A 22,008-nucleotide genomic window follows, 5' to 3' on the forward strand; every position below is an offset into this window, starting at 1 on the left:
AACAATTAAGCAGATTAGCTTTGTCTCTTCTCCCTTCCTGTGGTCATTTTGGTGCCAGTTGCAGAATAGCTGAAGCCATCTTAGAGACTTTGCTTTCAGACTGAGATAAAATGGTGTATTAGTACTTTCTTCTTTGCACTGAAATCTTTTTTTTTTTTTTGTAGAAAAAAAGAAAAAAACAAAAACACAGGCTTGAGCCACCGCGCCCGGCCTGCACTGAAATCTTATAATAAATCCTTATTACAAGAGTTGATTTGGTAATATGTTAGTTGATTATTGCTATCTTTAGTTCTCTTAATTTGTTGCAAGAATCTTTTTTTTCAATTTTTGCTACTAACAAAAGATTCTAAAAAGAGCACACATGTTGGCCAATTGGCCCAGACTCCTACAGAGACTAGTAAGTCAAATATTGCATCTCTAGACTCTCTTGCACCTATTATTACTTAAGTTTCAACAATCAGAGCCTCTGTAAGATCTGGAAGGCTGTTTCTGCTGCTAGGTTTGGCTTTGGACGCATTATTTTTTCTTCTGTAACAATGGTTCTGGAGGTTCCAGGGTTCACTTATTAGTTTCCTGAATATCAGGAAACATGGGGCGGTGCATCTACTTTGCCAGTGCAGATTATAGTTGGTATGGTGTGATTCTGGAGCTGGCCATGGAAGTGGCAGCTTCCTGATTGTGATGGCTTCCAGAGTGTGGTATGGTGGCGTAGTGCTGGAGCAGTCAGCTTCACAATGAACAACAGCACAGCTCTTCTGGTTCCCCAGTTCTGAGTTATGGTTTTGTGAGTCACTCCTTTAGTAGTTTCAATTCTTTAAGTGCTTTAATACTTCTAGCTTAAACTAACCAGACTGACTTCTGTTCTTTGCAACTGAACTTTGACTGATAATAGTCTGCTCTATTTGTTTTCAGGATCACTCATGTATTCATTGATCTTTTAGCAAATATTGATTGAGGGCCTTCTTATAAATAGTTGGTGAGATAAATTTTTCTTCAGAGGTATAAAACAATAGTTTTAGTTTACACACATTATAGGTTGCTTAAAAATTATATTTCTAGGGCCAGGCATGGTGGCTTACTTCTGTAATCTGAGCACTTTGGGAGGCAGAGGTGGGAAGATCACTTGAGATCAGGAGTTCAAGACCAGCCTGGCCACCATAGTGAAACTCTGTCTCTACTAAAAATACAAGTATTAGCTGGGTGTGGTGGAGGGTGCCTGTAGTCCCAGCTACTCAGTAGGCTGAGGCATGAAAATCACTTGAACCCAGGAGGTGGAGTTTGCAGTGAGCCAAGATTGTGCCACTACACTGGAGCCTGGGCAATGGAGCAAGACTCAGTCTTTAAAAAAAAAAAAAAAGTTATATTTCTAGGAAAGTGTTTCCATCTAAATAAGGCAGAAAAATTAAAAGTTCCAATTCCAATGTACTTACCATAGATAGTTCATATGTCCTTATTGGTATAGTGAAAAGAAGATGGGAATTTAGAGACAAAAGATTAGTCTTTTTGAACTTCACCTGCCAAATGGAGACAGTAAGGACCTTCCCTGTTAGCTTATACAGTTTCTGTGAGAATCAAATTAAGCAATGTATGTGATACTGCTTTGTACATAGTAAAGTGCTATACAGTGCTGGTTATTTATTTGTAGTTAGTAATAATAGTAACTTTATTCTATAAAGTTTTTTACATTAGATGGTTATAATAGCACATTCACATAAAACTATTTTTTGTCTAATTCCTCAATTAAGGGCAAATTCTTATTTTTTAAAGTTTTATTTTATTTTAATTTTAAGCTCTGGGATACATGTGCAGGATGTGCAGGTTTGTTACGTCAGCAAACATGTGGCATGGTGGTTTGCTGCACCCATCAACCCATCACCTAGGCATTAGCTATTTATCCTGATGCTCTCCCTTCTCCTGCCCAAATTCTGAGTTTTATATAATGATGTGCTTACAGGTAAATCAGAGAGTAATTACTCACTTTGTAAAGGAATTTCACTTTTGAAAATATTCACAATAGGAAAGTTTTTGTTAAAATGCATCTCTCACATTTATTACAATTGACTGATTTATAAATGTAAATGATATGCATTTTGGTACATCACGTGCACAAAATGAACCATATCTATGCAGTTATTTGAAAAATGGAATTATATTTTAAAAATGATTTCATTTCAAATATGGGTGAGGAGCAGATCATATTATAGATCAGTCTTTTGAGACATCTTCATAGACATAATTTGCAAAGCTGACATGCTTTGTTTCATATGCTTCTTTTTCTTGTGGCAGAGAAAGAGAAGCTTAGTTTAGATCAACAAACATCTAGCCAGGCAATGTTCTAGGTGCTGAAGACACAAAGATGAATGAGATCAATCCAGTCCAATCCTGTGCAATAAGGTAGTCATTTTTATGTGGCCATTGATCACTTAAAGTGTGGCTAGCATGACTGAGACATTGAATTTTACATTTTATTTAATTTTAATTTATTTAAATTTAAATAGCCACATGTGACCAGTGTCTACTATATTAGACAACACACATCTAGGCCAAACCTAGTAGCTGACTTGTGGTTACTGAAGAAAAGATGCATAGGTAAAAAGACTTTTTTTCCTGTTTAAAATAAAGGTGACTGATACGGTTTGGGCTGTGTCCCCACCCAAATCTCAACTTGAATTGTGTCTCCCAGAATTCCTATGTGTTGCGGGAGGGACCCAGGGGGAGGTAATTGAATCATAGGGGCCAGTTTTCCCTATTGTCTTTCTCCCTCATTTTTTTTTTTTTTTTTTTTTGAGATGGAGTCTCACTTTGTCACCCAGGCTGTAGTGCAATGGTGTGATGCTGGCTTACTGCAACCTCTTGCTCCCAGGTTCAAGCAATTCTCCTGCCTCAGCCTCCCGAGTAGCTGGGATTACAGGTGCGGGCCACCATGCCCAGCTAATTTTGTATTTTTAGTAGAGACGGGGTTTCACCATGTTAGCCAGGCTGGTCTTGAACTCCCAACCTCAAGTGATCTGTCTGCCTCGGCCTCAAGATGCTGGGATTACAGGCAGGAGGCACCACGCCTGGCCGCATGCTATTCTTATGATGGTGAATAAGTCTCACGAGATCTGATGGGTTTATAAGGGGTTTCCATTTTTGCTTCTTCCTCATTTTCGTTTGCCACCACCAGGTAAGAAGTTCCTTTCACCTCCCACCATGATTCTGAGGCCTCACCAGCCACATGGAACTGTAAGTCCAATTAAACCTCCTTTTCTTCTCAGTCTCGGGTAGGTCTTTATTAGCAGTGTGAAAATGGACTAATACAGTGACCTATTAATTTTCTGGATTTAGGGGTGAAGGTAAGGAAAGTACTGCAATAGTTTCAGAAAGTAAATGGCAACAAGGGAAACAATGATACAATTCTGTTTAAAATATGTCCTATTGATTCAAATGTTCCCTAACATATTCAGAATGCAAAGATATTGCCCGCTTCAGAAAGCTGAAGGTAGGGAGGGTGAAAAAACTGGCTAACAAACCTACTTCATGTGTTATCTTTAGCATCCATTGTCCTTTTTATAGTGGTCTCAGTATCAAAGATCAGGGAAGGATGAGCGAATTAGTAAACTTGCTTACAAGGGAAACTTCTTTGATGGGGTGAGATGGGCCATTCTCAAGATATTTTTAATTTGCTCAAATTAAAAGAGACAGAAAAGAAGAGTTGGGAGCTTAAAATTGAATTATTTTTCTTTAGGAGAATCAAAACAATAGAATATTCTGTGAAGTAATTGGGAATGATCAGTAGCACTTTTTTGTCGTTAAGTATGAGCAATTATTTGTTAATTTTATCCATATTTTCATATGCAAGGTGAATTTCATTTGGCAAATTCTATTCACTCTCAACTGTGGACAGAAATGCTATCATTTTGTTCTTTATTAAATTATAATGTATTAACATTATTTTTTAAATGTCTAAAGCAATATCAAGTCACACAAGTCAGAGGGAAAAGTGAAAATAATTTAAATATTATTTCTAAGACTAAGGTCAAATGGCTGTAACCAATAACAAGAACCTGAATTGGCTGGGTGCGGTGGCTCACGCCTGTAATCCCAGCACTTTGGGAGGCCGAGGCAGGCAGATCACAAGGTCAGGAGATTGAGACCATCCTGGCTAACACCGTGAAACCCCGTCTCTTCTAAAAATACAAAAAATTAGCCAAGTTTGGTGGCGGGTGCCTGTAGTCCCAGCTACTCGGGAGGCTGAGACAGGAGAATGATGTGAACCTGGGAGGTGGAGCTTGCAGTGAGCTGAGTTCGCGCCACTGCACTCCAGCCTGGGCAACAGAGCAAGACTCCATCTCAAAAAAAAAACCTGAATTTTACCTTTCATTATCTGGTATATGAGTGAGCACTTCTAAGGTTAATCTTTTATTTTTGCAGATTTATCATAGTTTTTTTAAAAGAGGTCAAACACTGTGGCAGCTGGATTCACAGAGCAGCTGTGCATGACGGTTCCTGATAGAGTAGACCACTGTGGTTACACTTGACTACATCTTGAGCTAATAGTGCTTGAGGCATTTCCTGCAGAGAGCATCCTCCTGGAACTGCGGCTTCTTTTGACCATAACTAAGCAAATATAGGTTGAATTAAAGGGGTTAGTTTCAGCAACAGTGCCACAGTGCTCTTTCTCAGTGATCTCTGTCAAACAAGTGGCATCGTCAGAAATAGCGCACTCTGGATTTAACAAAACTTCATAGAAACTAACTGATTTGTCTCTGAATAGCTGGATTTCATGTTAAGTATGTTTGTCTTAATCACAACACACCTCTATGGCTCTAATCCTTTGGAAGTGTGACTCACAATAAGATGTGCATGAAGATTTTACTGGACTTTTACAGGAGTTGAGGCAGGAAACAAAAGTTTTGCATATTCAATGAAATGGCAGCAATATTGGAAATTGAGTTTGGGTATGAGAAACTAATTTGCATCTTTAGTTATTCAAATAATGCATCCATCAGAAAATGGCGACACTTTTCACATAATTTCTGGGGTTTTCTACAGAAATTAAGTTTAAGGCTAGGTGCAGTGGCTTATGCCTGTAATTCTATCACTTTGGGAGGCCAAGGTGGGTGGATTGCATGAGGCCAGGAGTTTACAACCAGTCTGGCCGACGTGGTGAAACCCCATCTCTACTAAAAGTACAAACATTAGCCAGAAGTGGTGGCACGCACCTGTAATCCCAGCTACTCGGGAGGCTGAGGCACAAGGATCAGGAGGCGGAGCTTGTAGTGAGCCTAGATTGTGCCACTGCACTCCAGCCTGGGTGACAGAGCAAGACCCTGTCTAAAAAAAAAAAGAAAAAAACAAGAAAAAAGAATTTAAAAATTAACACAAAACAGTGCATTATATTTGTAATTTCCTGTGGAAGTAAATTGAATTTCCTTATACAGATGCAAATGATGAAAGCTATATTCAGCCTTTCCCAGGATTATAGCTACATAAACCCAGGTATAAATTAGTGAATGAAGCCGAGTTCAGTGGCTCATGCCTGTGATCCCAACACTTTGGGAAGCTAAGGCAGGAGGATCTCTTGAGCCCAGGAGTTTGAGACCAGCCGTGAGACCCTCGTCTTTATAAAAAAAAAAAAAAATAGCTGGGTGCAGTGGTATGTGCCTGTGGTCCCAGCTACTTGGGAGGCTGGGGTGAGAGGATTGCTTGAGCCCAGGAGGTAGATGCTGCAGTTAGCTATGATTGTGCTACTGCACTCCACAGCCTGGGCAGCAGAGTGAGATCCTGTCTCAAATAAAGAAATAAATAAAAAGGAGAAATTAGTGAATGAATTAGCATCATTATATAGTAAGTGACTATAAATTAGATCTGTATGTCCATGGTAGTAAATAACACAATAATTAAATCATTGGTCTCCTGATGATGAGTACTGGCTCTGGAACCCGATTGCTGGGGTTCTGGTTCTAGCTTTTCAATTTATTAACTGCAGCTTTAGGGCAGGTTTACTTGTTTTGTTTTCTTTTCTGTTTCAACAGGGTTTCACTCCAACACCCAGGCTAGAGTGTAGTGGTGCAATCACGGCTCACTGCAGCCTGGACCTCCCTGGGCTCAGGCAATCCTCCCACCTCATCCTCCTGAATAGCTGGGATTACAGGCACGCACCACCACTCCAGGCTAATTTTTAAAATTTTTGTAGAAACAGGGTCTTGCCACATTGCCCAGGCTCGTCTCAAACTCCTGGGCTCAAGTGATCTGCCTGCCTCTGCCTCCCTCTGTGCCTGTCCTAAAACAGGTTTCTTAATCTCCCTAGACTGTTTCTTTAATTGTATAATGGGAAGAGTAATAATAATGCCTCTGGTAGAAGGCGTCTGTCAGAATTTATTGACAAAACCCTTTCAGTGGTTAGCACAGTGACTGACACTTTAAATGTGCTATTAATTATTGTATGCATATTATTACATATGGATGCTTGTAGCCTATCTCTTGGGTATAAGCCTTGTTTCCACAACTTGATTGCAAGCTTTGAGAGGGCAGGAACCCTCTCACATAGTCCTCTCATCACCTAGCACAGTGTCTTATAAATATAATAGGTCAGTAACAAGATTTAAAACTAAAGGGCAATTTGAGGCTAGATTGATTATAAAGGCCCTTGACTCTCAATTTCCCTAGGCCTGCCCCAAGCCTGTCTCCTACTCCAGTATAACCGGAGTCCCCTTTGAGCTGTGGCAATGGGAGCTCTTGGCTGCTGCCTACTCGACAGCAGCCAATTCAATCAAGCGTTCAGAAAATAGTCAAAGGTCTGAGACCATAATGCATCAGAGGTTCCAGACAGTCCTGGCATTTAGGAGCTGTTTCTGCTTTTCTTAGGTATTTCTGGCTACTGGGCAGTATGTAATTTGTCTCACCTAGGTGAAATCATGTAGAATATAATTTATGTCCTCCCTCTTTAGCTCTTCTCATGGCACGGTGATGAGTTAGCTAGTATTTTCCTTCTCAAAGGACCTACTATCACTGTTTGAACAACTCATCTACAACAAGCTCACATTTCACCCATGGTCAACGAACTGACTGAAGTCCTTTAAAAATGCTTTCTGAGTTTTACTTCTTCAATTTTTTTTTTTTTTTTGTACTCAACTGGGCTATCACAAAAAGAACACAGTTTAATACTGGTACATACTGGCTTCCACCTGCTGTTGGTGAACGCTGAGCACAGCAGCCCTAGGTTTGGCAAGGCTGGGTTTCCTTACCCATTGGTGTGAGAGTTGCATTGTAACATGGTATAATCCATAGGTTGAATGTAGGGCTTTGAGAGTTTAAAATATTTGCATCTTCACATGAAATATTTGGAAAGTTTGTATAAGGCCTAGTAAATCCAGTTGTGAGTGAATAAAATTTACCAAACTAAATTCACCTAGCATATGAAAATGTACACAAAACAAAATTAACAGGTAGTTGCTCATACTTAAAAGATATTTAGTGCTTCTCATCACTCTTGATTATTTCACATAATATTCTATTGTTTTCTTTCTCCGAAAAAATAATTGTTTTAAGCTCTCAGCTCTTCTGCCGCTTTTACTTTGAGCAAATTAAAAATATCTTGGGAATGGCCCATCTCACCTCATCAAAGAAGTTTCCTTTGTATCAAGTTTATTAATCCGCTCATCCTTTCCTGATCTTTGATACTGAGACAGCTATAAAAAGGACAATGGATGCTAAAGATAACACACGAAGTAGGTTTGTTAGACCTTTTTTTTGACCCTTGGTATCTTCAGCTTTCTGAAGGCCAGGTAGTGTCTGCATTCTGAACATGTTAGGGGACATATGAATCCATAGGACATATTTTAAGCAGAATTGTATCATTGTTTCCCTTGCTGCTATTTTACTTTCCCAAACCATTGCAGAGCTTTTTGCCAATGACATTTTCTCATCTGCAGCCAGCTCTGCGGCTACCTTTTGCTATTTCTTCTGTCGACTTCCATTTTAATTAAAAAAATAAATTTATAATTTTTTTAGTTCTGTTTTGTCAATGTATACCTGCAGCCGCACATACATTTGATTATAGCTGCATAGTATGGAAAATCTTGCAATTGGATTCCAAAATGATAGGCGGTGTAATTTACAACGTACAAAGTGTTACATTAAAGCACTCTCAGCAATAAATAAAAATAGCTTTTTTGGAGGAGGAAATAACTTTGGAGAGAACTAGGCTGGAGGAAGCAATCTACACTGTTAGGAAAGGAACAGCCACATCTGGGGAAGCATCTGAGGGACAAGGACAACAGAAACACAAGAGGCTCTTGATCTCAGCTAATCCTCCAAGAGGCACCTGACAGTGGGCAGTTAGGTTACCTTGATTTGCCAGTTTCTCTCCTGAAAGATACACTGGACCTTTATTTCCCAAGGACTACTCATTCAGCATTGTTGAGTACCTAAACTGTGCTGGAGATTGCACAGGAACTGGGCTTGTGAAAATGAAAATTGCACACAGTTCCTGTCTTCAGGCGCTCCCAGAGTTTTTAAAACAGAACATCTTAAGAGGGAGTTATAAGGGGCCCTGTTACAAAAAGAGAGCAGCAACTAAAATCTTGGAAGAGCCCTCAGGACGCCACAGAGGAAGCAAGCTGTGGTCACATAATTTCCAAAGGCTTTTGTATCTTTCGACAATAAATGATCAAGTGAAATACAACACTGTCCGGAAGAGAAAGAATTGGGATGGAGGATGAGATTTTATATGCAAGGATTAAAACATATTTAACTGGAGCAGGGACTTACGGGACAGGCAAGTCCCTTACATTGTCAGTAAAGGGCGCAGGTTACAAACGAGTTGTAACTGTTCAGACCTACGCGCGCCCGCGTGCAGCGCCTCCTGCCGACGCGCGCCTCGCAGCCTTCAGTCGACGCTGACAGCTGTTCTCCAACACCCAGCTAGGGGCGGGAGAGTCCGCCCACTTCTACCAGATTTTGAACACAAAACAGTGGAAAGACCACTTTCATGGCTCCAAGCCGTTTTCTCCCTTCATCGCCTGCAATTTTGGGGCTCTTCGGGGGGTATGTCTGCTGGGATTTTAGAGGTTTTCTTCCTCGTTCTCTTTTGAAGAGGTGACACAAAGCATTTAAATTAGCGGTAGGGCGGTTAACACCCGCAGCCCTGGCCTCCCTGCACTTCTCGTCGCTCGTCCGTGTTCGCTCCACGCCTGGCCTCGGGTAGGAGCCGCACAGCGCCAACGGTCGCGGGGTCGCAACGGCTCCCAGGCGGCGCGCGGCGGACGTTGCGCGCCGGGCCTCGCAGGACGGCAGCGAGTTCAGAAGGCGCGGGGAGGGAGACGAGGCCGAGCCGCGGGCGGCTTTTGACAAACGGCCCTCACAGCCAATGGAAAACCCGGTCGACTTTCCCGCCCCTGCCAATAGGGAGCAGGACCCGGGCCGGGGGGGCGCTTCCCGCAGGCTGCGGTGGATTCGATCCTGAGCGACTGCCGCGAAGGCGGGGGCGGAGGCTCGGCCTGCGCAGCTGGGAGCGGCTTAGGGGAGGAGGGAAGACCGGAAGCCACGGTCGCGTCCCCATCCTTAGATTCGCTCCTCCGGGCAGGGAGCGGAGACTGAGGAGGAGGGAGAGGCTGGATGTTGGCTCGGTAATTGAGGGGAGCGGCCGCTCCGGAGCCTCTTCCCGGGGCGCCCCCCTCAGTCCGTCCGCGCTTCTCAGCCGCCTGTCTCCTGGCCGCGCAGTCCCCGCGGACGGCCGGGCCGCGGAGACCCTCGCAGAAGAGGCGCTGCCGGCGGCGAGGACTGGCCGGCGGCATCCGAGGCGCGCGTCCCACCGCCACCGCCACCCCCACCCTCCTGCCCGCCGGTCCCTCCGGCCGCCGCCATGTCCTCCTCCTCTTCCTCCCCCAGGGAGACGTACGAGGAGGACCGGGAGTACGAGAGCCAGGCCAAACGTCTCAAGACCGAGGAGGGGGAGATCGACTACTCGGCCGAGGAAGGCGAGAACCGCCGGGAAGCGACGCCTCGGGGCGGGGGCGATGGCGGAGGCGGTGGCCGGAGCTTCTCCCAACCGGTAACAAAGCGCGGCCCCCCTGTCCGCTGTGCCTGGCTGCTCCCCGGGAAGCAGGGTCGGTTGGCGGGGCCTCGGTGCGGGGCCTCCCGCTCGCTTTATTAGCCTTTTCCGCTGCGCCGACCCGGTTGGCGAAGCGCCCACTCTTCTCTTTGGGGCTTGTATTCTGGGCTCTACCTGTTTCCCGCATCCCGACTGCGAACCCGGCCCTGTCTTGGCCGCAGGCCCCACAGCGAGTCCACTGCCGAGCCCTGAACTTGGGGAGGGTCGCCGCGCGGCGGCGGCGGGGAGGCGTCGCTTCCGCTCTGGAGGGTTTCGCGGCTCGGAGAGCTCTTTGTTAGTTTAACTCCTCGGGCTCGGGGCCAGCGTCGGGACCACCGGTTGCCTTCAGCCCCTCTGCCCGCAGCATCTGCGCGCTGGTCACCATCCCGGGATGGTTGCGTCGGTTCCACCGGGGGCTCTCCGCCTCGAATCTATGGAGAGCCGTAATTAAATAACAGATTATGCCTTGGCGTTCACATGCTAGTTCCTTTGAATGTTTCATTTAAAAAATTTTTAAATTAAACTCTTTATAGGCATGGCGTGCATCCTTTGCTCTACCCAGTTTTGTGATGATTGCTCAGTGCACTTTTTACCTCTTCGGTTACAACACTTTAACAGAAGTGTTGGCAGCTGTTGGTACACCCCTACCTTCAAGTAAAACAAATCTTAAAATTACTAAAGTTTCTCTTTGGTAATTTATTCCACATTTGCCCCATGAAAGGATGAACTGAGCTAAGGGCTGCATTAAACGCACATTCCCAGAGCCTTGTCTTTCTCTTACCAGAAATGTTAGCGGGAGACAGAAGGAATGTGATCATTTTGTCCACAGCAAGTAGTTAGCTTCAGTTGGATGGAGACTTTAAGGAAACAAAGCGGAGCAAACGTTATTGCCCTTTTTTGGTGCACTTAAGCTGTTTTAATGACTTAGATGTTTTTTAAACATTTAACACGTGAATTGTGATTAATTCTGCAAACTTTAGCAGAATTACGAAATTGTACACATATATCCTACTATTAGGTTAAAAGGATTTTTACCTTACCTTTTGAAAACAAGACGCACATTAGAAGCCCTTTATAGCCGTTTGAGTTTTTAAATAAAAATAAAAAAGGCTGGTCAGTAGTCCCCAGCGTTAGTTTCCAGTTACCAGGATGTGAGGGCGAACTTTGCAACACATTTAAAAAAGGAACTTTTTCTCTCAGTCTTACGGTGTTAGCTATTACTTTAGATTTTTGTGCCTAGCTGTTTGAAATATTCAAAATGTAACTTGGAAGTATGAATGAAGGAAATGCATTTTTTCTTAGGAAGTTTCAGTTCAAAGCCAACTCTTGTGGAAATTGGTAACAGGAATATAACTGATATTTAGATGTATTTGTTCAGTGTACCGCGTTGCTAGAAATCTTGCTTGAGTTTTTGTGTAGCATCATGAAATGTCTTCAAGCATTTTGGAAAAATACTTAAATCAGTTTATAAAAAAATTGTTTTTGAAGACAGCCAAAGCATTAAATCATCAGTAGTATTATTTTGGATATTGGGAAGAAAATAACATAATTAATGTATCCAAAGCGAAGTGTATGGAGCGGTGGAAATGGCACTGAGTAGGGTTTGGGGATGGTCAAGAGCCTAGTCTTAGCATACTTTTTTTTTTTTTTTTGAGAGGTTCTCTCTCCATGGTCCGCAGCTGGAGTGGAGTGCAGTGGCGCATGATCACGGCTCACTGCAGCCTTGATCTCCCTGGCTCAAGCAATCCTCCTTCCTCAGCCTCCCGGGTTGCTGGGACTGCAAGCCCGCATCACCACGCCGGGCCAATTTTTTTTTTTTTTTTTTTTTCTGTATTTTGTAGAGAAGGGGTTTCACCATGTTGCCAAAGCTAGTCTCTTAACTCTTGGGCTCAAGAGATCCACCTGACTTGGCCTCCCAAAGTGCTGGGATTACAGCCTGAGCCACAGCACCTGGCCTTAGCATACAATTAATGTGAGTCTGAGAAAGTCAGTTTACTACTCTGAGTTCTCTTAGTCTGTAAAATATGAAGGTTGAAACACATACCTTTTTTACCCGAAGCTGTAGTTAAGTGATTAACGTAATGCTAATGCTGCTTTTAAGTTACCCAGGCGGGAACTGACACAAGCAGATTGAGATATAACTTTTAATGTTTTGTTTATCTTACTACTGATATGTTTCTTAGGAAAGGGTGACTTGTTTTCATTTAACAGTAAAACCATTATTGTACTATGAAATCTAATGAAGCCTTGTTTATCTTGTTTTTAAATATTTTTCATGTAATTTTTTGATACTGTTCTGAAATCATGGCAACTATGGAAACCTATACATAATAAAATTCTATTATTAGGATAGGCATTCCCCGGAGAGAAGTTTACTGTCTTGTGTTTCTTCGTTCGGAGATTTGGTAATTCATTGTAACTGAAAAGGGTTTTGCACAACTTCAGTGGTCCTTCAGCCGAGAGAAGAAATACCTTTGTGGTCAGACTGTTAAAGTAAATGCAGATTAGGTACAATGATGGCATTCTTTTCAACTCTAGTTGGAAGTTTGTAAAGTGCAAAGTAAGCCTTTGAAGATTTACATTGTTTGGTTTTTTTATGATTAACCTTGAGTGCTTTGATAATATATTAACTAGATTTAAAGAGGAAAATGAATATTTAAGAAAAACATAGTGGTTCTACAAAGGCTCTTAACTTAAAAATTAATGGATAATTGTAAGTGATCATTATGTTGAACGTATAAAGAGAAATGAGAGAAAAGTTAGTACTTTAGATATGAGAAATAAAACACCCTTCAAATTTATGTCTTCTGGTACCTTTTTTAATAGAGCAAAAAACTCCTAGGGTTTTTCACATTCACTGAGCTGCATTGTTGAATAAAGCTTGATTATAGAGGTTCCTGCCACATATTGTACAGTTATTTTTCTCTTGTGGAGTAGTGTTCTTAAATTTAATAGGCATGACCTTCAAGATCGTATTAATAGTAAGTTTCTGTATCTTCTTACTTTTAAGAAGGCAGCTTGACTTGAAAATATTAAGGCTTCACTTCGCAAAACCACTTGAGTAGTAAGTTTCTGTATCTTCTTACTTTTAAGAAGGCAGCTTGACTTAAAATATTAAGGCTTCACTTGGAAATATTAAGGCTTCACTTGGCAAAACCACTTGAGGAATTGGAATGGAGTGCTAATTTATTTTGGAGATTTTAAAGTTTTTCTTTTTTCTGCTAGTAAATAAATAGGCAAATCAGATATTAGGTGGTTTGTTTGCTGATGAAGTGAAAATTTGTTTCTCAACTTTTAATAAATAGATGTGAAAGATGGCAAAATGCCAAGATAAAATTGTAGCTCCTAGGATTTCGAAACAAAGAATTATACAGCACATAGAAAATCCAGTTTTAATTCAAGATACACTATTCTGTTATATTTGCACAATGTATATTACAGATGATAGCAATATTACTGTGATCTATTAGATGCATATGGGTTGGGAGATGGGATGAGGTCACTTAGCTCCCACAGGAGAAGTTTAGAAGACTGTAGTAACTACTTCCTGGAAATAAAATAGTTAAAGGATGTGTGCCCCAGAGGTAAGTGCCAGAGCCTGAAGCTTGCATAGCAGTAGTGTCTTGTGTCTCCTCCAGATAAGCTGTTCTAGTAGAATGAAGATTTTTAGGCCTAGTTTGGGGAAAGAAATGAAAAGTAGTAGGTTTTACCATCTTTTGGTTTTAGACTGTTTCTTCATGTTAGTACGTTACGGTGAAAAGAGCTGTTCATAGAGCCAGTAGCACAATCAAGGCGAGTGTATTGGCTCTGTTAACAAGCTTTTTCACTTAACCTTCCTGGAACTCAGTGATCTCTAACCTCATTTAAAACATGATAATTGAGCTTCTACCATATATCAGGTGATGGGGCTATGATAGTGAAAAAATATTAGATATCTAAAAATCTAACTTTCAGGACTTACAGTCACAGCAACAACTTAGATGAGCTTAAGGAAAACAAAAAGGGAGCGGGGTAGAAGATTTATTGGCCTGTGTAACTGGGAAAGCCAAATTGTGACACTGGTTTTAGGAATGGCTGGATCCGGGGATTTAGATGATGTCATAGAGACTTGAATCTCTTTCCATGTTTCAGTTCTCCTTTTCTCTTGTATAGTGGTAAAGCTAGGCTGACGTTCTTATAGCTAGCAGCTAAAGAGCATCCTGTCTTTCCCAGCCTGTATTTATCCCTTCTTATCAAGCATTTTTGATCTTCCCCTCTTCCCCCATCTAATTCATCACCAGGCCACCTCTGAGGTTGAGGAGGCATGACCGTGTGATTGAAAATACCCATGTATAATAATAATACGGAGTTGTTTTTATTGGGTTTTCTTGCATGTTTTTATTTTTAAGCAGAAGGGGTAAGGAGTTCTGGGTAGGCAAAACTAAATGATTCCTATTATATGAACAACAAAAAAAGTTTATTTTTTAAAAAGTTACTTCACTCATATGGCTATGATTTTACATCTTTGCTCTGTTATGTGATCAAATGTACTGAAAAACTTAGGATAGGAAAGTTAGTTTCCCCATATTTTAGATGTGCTTCTTTACAAAGAGGAAAAGACCAGGAGACGTAATTATTTAATTTAGTAAGGAAAAAATGTGATTAAACATTGTGTGGGTTAAAATGATATTTACAGCTGCCCATTAAAACTTTGTCCCTTGATCTATATGAAGTGTCCAGAGTAAGATAGGCGATGGTTTTATGTCTGGAGATACTGTACCCATTCTTGGGACTACACTGATAAATTTTAATGTATCCAGACAAAGCTTACCGGAATGGAGAAGGCACTACAAGTTGCATTATAAAAGGAGTGACAGAAGAACCTGGAGGATATTTCCCCTGAAGAGTAAACTTAGGTGTGACTTAATAAATCATTACAAATATTGGTAATTGAAAGATTATGTAGAAGAGGGAAATGTAGATGAGGTAGGGTGTGCTAACTAATGTTTATTGAACCTTTTTTATACTGTACTGAGCTTTTCTTCTCTTCAGTAGAGTTTAGTCCTTAATCTTCAGTAGTCAAAATTAGCATTTAACGTTAGTATTTCTGTGAAGAGGGAGTAGTGAAAAAAAAAATTGTATTATTAAGAGTTTGTTCCTGAAATGGCCTTTGAAGGGGTGAGAATTTGAAATGTCTGTAAGTAGACAGGTCTAGAGCCTGTAGTAGAGACCAAATAATGCCACCATTATAGTTAACCCAATTGACCTAAAGAAGAGATTATGCAAGTTTGTAAAGTGAGTGTATGTTGCAAGCATGCCTTCGTTTTGTGGATACGCAGCTGGTCTGGTAAGCAATAGATATAGAAACGAGAGAGCCTAGGTAACTAAACATCTGAAATGGAAATAGCTTGGGGTCCTGTATGAGGAAGGATTAAAAGACTCCTTAAGCTGGAGAAGACGTGACCACAATATTAATATATTGATGGGGAGTAAAAACAAGACTGATTTGTTCATTAGTTTAGGAATCAGCTTCATAGTATGATGCTTAAAAGAGGTTATTTTAGAGTAGGTAAAATAATCTCTACAGGCTGGACGCCGTGGCTCACAGCTGTAATCCCAACACTTTGAGAGGCTGAGGTGGGTGGATCACTGGAGGCCAGGAGTTCAAGACTAGCCTGGCCAAAATGGTGAAACCCTGTCTCTGTTAAAACCACAAAAACTAGCCGGGTGTGGTGGTGCATGCTTGTGGTCCCAGCTAGTCGGGAGGCTGAGGCAGGAGAACTGCTTGAACCTGGGAGGCAGAGGTTGCAGTGAGACCTTGTGCCACTGCACTGCAGCCTGGGCCACAGAGTGAGATTCCGTCTCAAAAAAAAAAAAAGAAAAGAAAAGACTCTACAAATGACACCAGATTTCTTGTCACCAGTATATAGTACAGGTAAAGAAAAGAAGTGATTTAAGAAGAGTATGAGTATTTTGGGGGAAAAAGAGGGGGAAAACGAAGCTCAGGAGAGGATGGTAGACAGATAGTTTGAAAAGATATCTTTGATATATTGGTTTTATATTTGGAAATAACAATGGGTTTTTTTTGTTTTTGTTTTTAATAAAACACTACAGAAGGAATGAGAAAATTGTGTGTTAAAGAAAAGGGGACCTAATAAAAATAGAAGTATCAAGGTAGATAAACTTATGAATGGCAGATTCATTGAGTGGGAATAAGGGAAATACAAGGGGGTGAGGGGTATGTTTTCTGCCTTGAGGTTGAGACAATCATATCTTCCCCTAATTACCATACTGAGTATATTTAACATTGTCCAGCTTTTTTTTTTGAGATGGAGTCTCGCTCTGTCGCCCAGGCTGGAGTGCATTGGCGCAAGGTCTCACTGCAAGCTCTGCCTCCCGGGTTCATGCCATTCTCCTGCCTCACCCTCCCAAGTCACTGGGACTACAGGTGCCTGCCACCATGCCCGGCTAATTTTTATATTTTTAGTAGAGATGGGGTTTCACCATGTTGGCCAGGCTGGTCTCAAACTCCTGACCTCAGGTGTTCTGCCTGCCTTGGCCTCCCGAAGTGCTGGGATTACAGGCGTGAGCCACTGTGCCCAGCCCACATCATCCAGCTTTTAAGTGATGACTGTGGTTTCAGTTTATTCTACTTAGGAAATACAATTTAATAATAATATATTAAAATGAGATTTTTTTTTGAGAGATCTAAAAATCGATTGTATAATCCATTTCTTTGTAAGAAGAGCAATTTGAAAAATAGTTATATTTTTTAGCACTATACTCATGATAGTGGTTACCTATAATGGGAAAGGAAGGGGATAGTAAGAGCAGATGCGATCAATTTGTGTGTTTTTTTTTTTTTTTTTTAAGACAGGGTCTTGCTTGTCACCCAGGCTAGAGTGACACGATCTTGGCTCACTGCAACCTCCACCCCCTGGGTTCAAGCAGTCCTTCCACCTCAGCCTCCTGAGTAGCTGGGACTACAGGCGTACCCTACCACACCCAGCTAATTTTTTGTGTTTTTGCTAGAGACTGGGTTTTGCCATGTTGCCCAGGCTAGTCTCGAACTCCTGAGCCTCGAACTCCTGAGCTCGCCTCTGCCTCCCAGAGTGCTAGGATTGCAGGCGTGAGCCACCACACCTGGCCAATAATGTTTTATTTATTAAATTGGATGGTGGGTTCATGGGTATTTCTTTTTTTTGAGACAGAGGCTCTGTTGCCCAGGCTGGAGTGCAATGGTGTGATCTTGGTTCACTGCAACCTTTGCCTCCTGGGTTTAAGCAATTCTCCTGCCTCAGCTTCCCGAGTAGCTACAGACGTGCACCACCACTCCCAGCTCATTTTTGTATTTTTAGTAGAGATGGGGTTTCGCCATGTTGGCCAGGCTAATCTCAAACTCCTGACCTCAGGTGATCTGCCTGGGTTGGGCCTCCCAAAGTGCTGGGATTACAGGTGTGAGCCACTGTGCCTGGCCATGGGTATGTTTAATAAAGTTCTTCATACCTTTTTGTAGGCTTTAAATATTATAAAATAATTCTGCAACTTTTTATTACATAAAATGTTCAACTTACGTATACCCTTCACTTAGATTCAGCAGTTTTTAACTTTTTGCTGTGTGGGGTTTTTATCTCTACATCTGCATATCTATATTTATATACATACTTTTTTCCCCTAAACTCTTTGAAAGTAAATTTCAAACATGATGACATTTCATGCCTAAATATCACAGCATTCTTAAGAATAAGGATGTTCTTTTATATAACCATTACTATTTTCTTAAAGACTGTGATAATTAATTCTATTATGTTAACCTAATATCCAGTCTGTATTCAGATTTCTTTAGTTGTCCCTAATATGTATGTGTTTGATAGTAGTTTTAACTATTGTATAATAAAGGCTCACATACAGCGTTTGTTTTTTTTTGAGATGGAGCCTCACTCTGTTGCCCAGGCTGGAGTGCAGTGGCGCAGTCTCGGCTCACTGCAAGCTCCGCCCCCTGGGTTCATGCCATTCTCCTGCCTCAGCCTCCCGAGTAGCTGGTACTACAGGCGCCTGCCACCATACCCTGCTAATTTTTTTGTATTTTTAGTAGAGATGGGGTTTCACCGTGTTAGCCAGGGTGGTCTCGAACTCCTGACCTTGTGATCCATCCGGCTCAGCCTCCCATAGAGCTGGGATTACAGGCGCGAGCCACCGCGCCCCGCCATTATTTGGGTCTTTTTTTTTTTGAGACAGAATCTCACTCTGTCGCCTAGGCTGGAGGGCAGTGGCACAATCTCGGCTCACTGCAACCTCCGCCTCCTGGGTTCAAGCAGTTCTCTGCCTCAGCCTCCCGAGTAGCTGGAATTACAGGCATCCTCCACCATGCCAGAGACGGGGTTTCACCATCTTGGCCAGGCTGGTCTGGAACTCCTGACTTTGTGGTCCACCCGCCTCAGCCTCCCAAAGTGCTGGGATTACAAGTGTGAGCCACCATGCCTGGCCCAGCATTTGGTTGCTGTGTCTCTTAGTCTCCATATGGAATCTTCCCTCCACTGTTTTTTGATACTAACTTTTTGAAGAGTCCAGGCCAATACAGTTTTCTGTTGCCCTTTTATTTTACCTTTGTCACCTGATTTCTAAGAATGGACTGATACGATTCTCTTAATTATATCTTGCAGATTATTATTGTCTAATTATTTTGAGAGTAAAACTTGTTATTCTTTAAATACATGCTCTGTTTGGCAGGTAGGTATTATTTAGAGCTCTTCCTGCTTTATTCATTTCCAGTTATATTTAAGAATGTAATGATGATATGCACATTTGATTGTTCATTGTTAATGTTGCTTAAGAAAGTGTTGATTTTTTTTTTTTTTTTTTTGAGACAGAGTCTCTGTCAGTGGTGTGATCTCGGCTCACTGCAAGCTCCGCCTCCTAGGTTCACACCATTCTCCTGCCTCAGCCTTCTGAGTAGCTGGGACTACAGGCGCCTGCAACCACGCTCGGCTAATTTTTTTGTATTTTTAGTAGAGATGGGTTTCACTTTGTTAGGCAGGATGATCTCGATCTCCTGACCTTGTGATCTACCCGCCTCAGCCTCCCAAAGTGCTGGGATTACAGGCGTCAGCCACCGCACCCAGCCAGAAAGTGTTGATTTACTTAGGGTATAGTCAGAATGATTCATTTCAAACTTAGTGGCATGTAAGGGATATCTGTTTAACCATAGGAAAGATGGGGCATCAGCAATTCAAATAAATTCCAAGGATTGAATTAGTATTGGCAAAGAACTGAGTTTATTTTTTGGATTTGACAGTAGCCTGAGTAGTTCTCTGGTTACTTCATATATTTAAATCAGTTCCTTTCTTTCAGCTGTGACATAAATTTTTACTGGCAGGACACTCCATTTGTTATATTTTCCTAACAGTCTTTATAATAAAGAAAAATCGGTGAGTCATTTAAAATAGCCTTAATGAGATTTAATTTTCTTAAAACAATTGTTAAATTTTAATGGCAAAATAGTGCTTTCAGATTAGTCTGGTTATGGAGAAAAAAACTTTAAAATTTTTTTGTATAGACAAGGATGTACATGGTGGAAGTCATTTCTGAAGTTATGATGCAAGAGAAGTGCCTAATGGCATTTGTAAATACAGATCTTTGTCTTAATGGTGCTTGAATAAGTAAATGAAAGCTGTTTGCATTTTCAAAGTAATTTTTACAGATAACTACGTTTAAAAATAAAGTTTAAGACCATATTACATTTTGAAACATCCTGCCCCGCGTACTCGAAGATACACAATATTCCGTAGATGCCCAGGAGAGCTTGCATTTTTGAGTAGTTCTTGTTCATCCCCCTGCCTTGCAAAGATAGTACCCTTGTATGAATTTAAGTTGTCATGTGTTTAATTAATTTATGCTGCTAAGTGAGTATCTTCAAGTTATAGTGGGACTGGATAACGAATTAAACAAGAACAAAAGATGATACAAATCTACATTACAGGAAAGATAAGAATATTATCTTCATGTTGAGGAAAAATTTTTAATTGGAACTTTTTGTTCATTTGGACTAGTTGAGATTTTGATTTTATGGAGGTAAGACTGAAATGAGTATCAAATGTGCTTCCAGTTGTAGCATGCCCTATGTATCTGCTAAATTTTCTTTCTGAGATTTTCTTGAAGTGGAAATGTTATTAAATAATATCTTTGTACTTCTTACTGAGATAGAATACTCCCTTTTTAGAGATTAAAAATTTTAAAACAAACAATTGATTATTTTATTCTCATATCCTTTTGCTAGCTTGTGAATTGCAATTTGGTTTGGGATTTTAAAAATGTTTACTTTTTTAAGAGGTGGAGTCTCGCTCAGTCGCGCAGGCTGGAGTACAGTGGTATGATCTCGGCTCACTGCAACCTCCGCCTCCCGGGTTCACGCCATTCTCCTGCCTCAGCCTCCCAAGTAGCTGGGACTACAGGCGCATGCTGCCACGCCCGGCTAATTTTTTGCATTTTTAGTAGAGACGAAGTTTCACCGTGTTAGCCAGGATGGTCTCAATCTCCTGACCTCATGATCCGCCCGCCTCGGCCTCCCAGAGTGCTGGGAAAAATGTTTACTTTTTAAGCAGATTTGAATTTACTAAAAGATGCAATTCAAGTTAGACTTAAAATTTTTTTTTCTTTTTTTAAGACGGAGTCTCACTTTGTCACCCAGGCTGGAGTGCAGTGGCACAATCTCGGCTCACTGCAAACTCCACCTCCCAGATTGAAGCCATTCTTCTGCCTCAGCCTCCACGGTAGCTGGGACTACAGGCATGTGCCACCACTCCTGGCTAACTTTTGTATTTTTAGTAGAGATGGGGTTTCACCATGTTGGCCAGGCTGGTCTTGAACCTCTGACTTCAAGTGATCCGCCCACCTCGACCTCCCAAAGTGCAGGGATTACAGGCGTGAGCCACCGCGTTCAGCCTTAGACTTAAAAATTTTTAACTAGAAATTATTTTCTCTTGCTAGGAGGCAGGTGGAAGTCATCATAAAGTTTCTGTTTCACCCGTCGTCCATGTTCGAGGACTCTGTGAATCTGTGGTGGAAGCAGACCTTGTGGAAGCGCTGGAAAAATTTGGGACAATATGGTAAGGACGATAGGGACTTCATGTAGATGGAAAACAGTGTGGCAGAATAATCCTTGCTTGCTTGTTACAAGCCTTGATGTTTAGCATAGTAAATACTGTTTGTATATATAAACAAAGTAGGATCTATTGTTTGCCTATGACTGTATTTCTTTGGAACGTTTTAAGCCTGCTATTTTTAACCTTCCTGGGTGATGCATGGATGTATTTTTGTGGAGCTATGATCACTTCTCACTCCCCAGCAAAGTTGTATAAAGAAATTATGTGCACTTTTCATCTGATTTTCAAATGGGTACATGAGTCCTGTTCAAACACTCTTTAAACCAGTGAGTTGATTACACGCTTCATCTTCAGAGTTTCGAGTAGTGATGCTTAAATATTGATTTTTTTCTTCTTGATTTTGGAATATTTAGGAATTGGCAACTAAAAGTAAATAGATTAAGGGTAGACATTATTTGTTTAGGTGCATATTTGTGTGAGTTCTTTTGTTTATGTGCATACTACTATGAGTTCTTTTTATTTTTTGAGACAGGGTCTCACTCTGTTGCCCAAGCTGGAGTGTAGTGGCACATTGATGGCTCACTGGAGCCTCCACCTCCTGAGCCCAGTTATCCTCCCATTTTATCCTCCCTAATGGCTAGTGCTACAGACACATGCCACTATGCCTGGGTAATTAAAAAAAAATTTTTGTGGAGATGGGGGTCTCTTGACATTGCCCCAGCTGCTGTCGTGGACTCAAGCTGTCCTCCTACCTCAGCCTCCAAAAGTGCTGGGATTATAGGCTCTCTGAGTTCTTAATGCAAATCATGAGCAATATTTTATCCTAGTTTGTCTTCCTTTTGTGAGTTGTAT

General features: G+C 41.5%; 1 protein-coding gene across 11 annotated transcripts in view; it reads left to right on the forward strand.

Moving 5' to 3' along the window:
• Positions 1 to 9,512: 9,512 nt before the first annotated feature.
• The window catches only part of HNRNPLL (heterogeneous nuclear ribonucleoprotein L like), a 42,977-nt gene continuing 30,481 nt past the window's right edge, over positions 9,513 to 22,008 (forward strand). For 3 of the 11 annotated variants that reach the window (XR_012422490.1, XM_005576085.5, XM_065527165.2), the window contains exons 1-3: positions 9,513 to 9,611; positions 9,874 to 10,036; positions 21,041 to 21,159. Coding sequence is in view for 8 of the 11 variants with exons in the window: in XM_005576085.5 (XP_005576142.1) it covers positions 9,601 to 9,611; positions 9,874 to 10,036; positions 21,041 to 21,159 (293 nt within the window). In the remaining 3 variants the exon portion in view is untranslated. Of the gene's footprint in view, positions 10,037 to 21,040; positions 21,160 to 22,008 lie in introns of all 11 variants that reach the window. The other 8 variants (XR_012422488.1, XM_005576084.5, XM_045369472.3 and 5 more) reach the window with 5 other exon arrangements.

This window comes from Macaca fascicularis, chromosome 13 (genome assembly GCF_037993035.2).
Source record: "Macaca fascicularis isolate 582-1 chromosome 13, T2T-MFA8v1.1".
Lineage (NCBI taxonomy): Eukaryota > Metazoa > Chordata > Mammalia > Primates > Cercopithecidae > Macaca > Macaca fascicularis.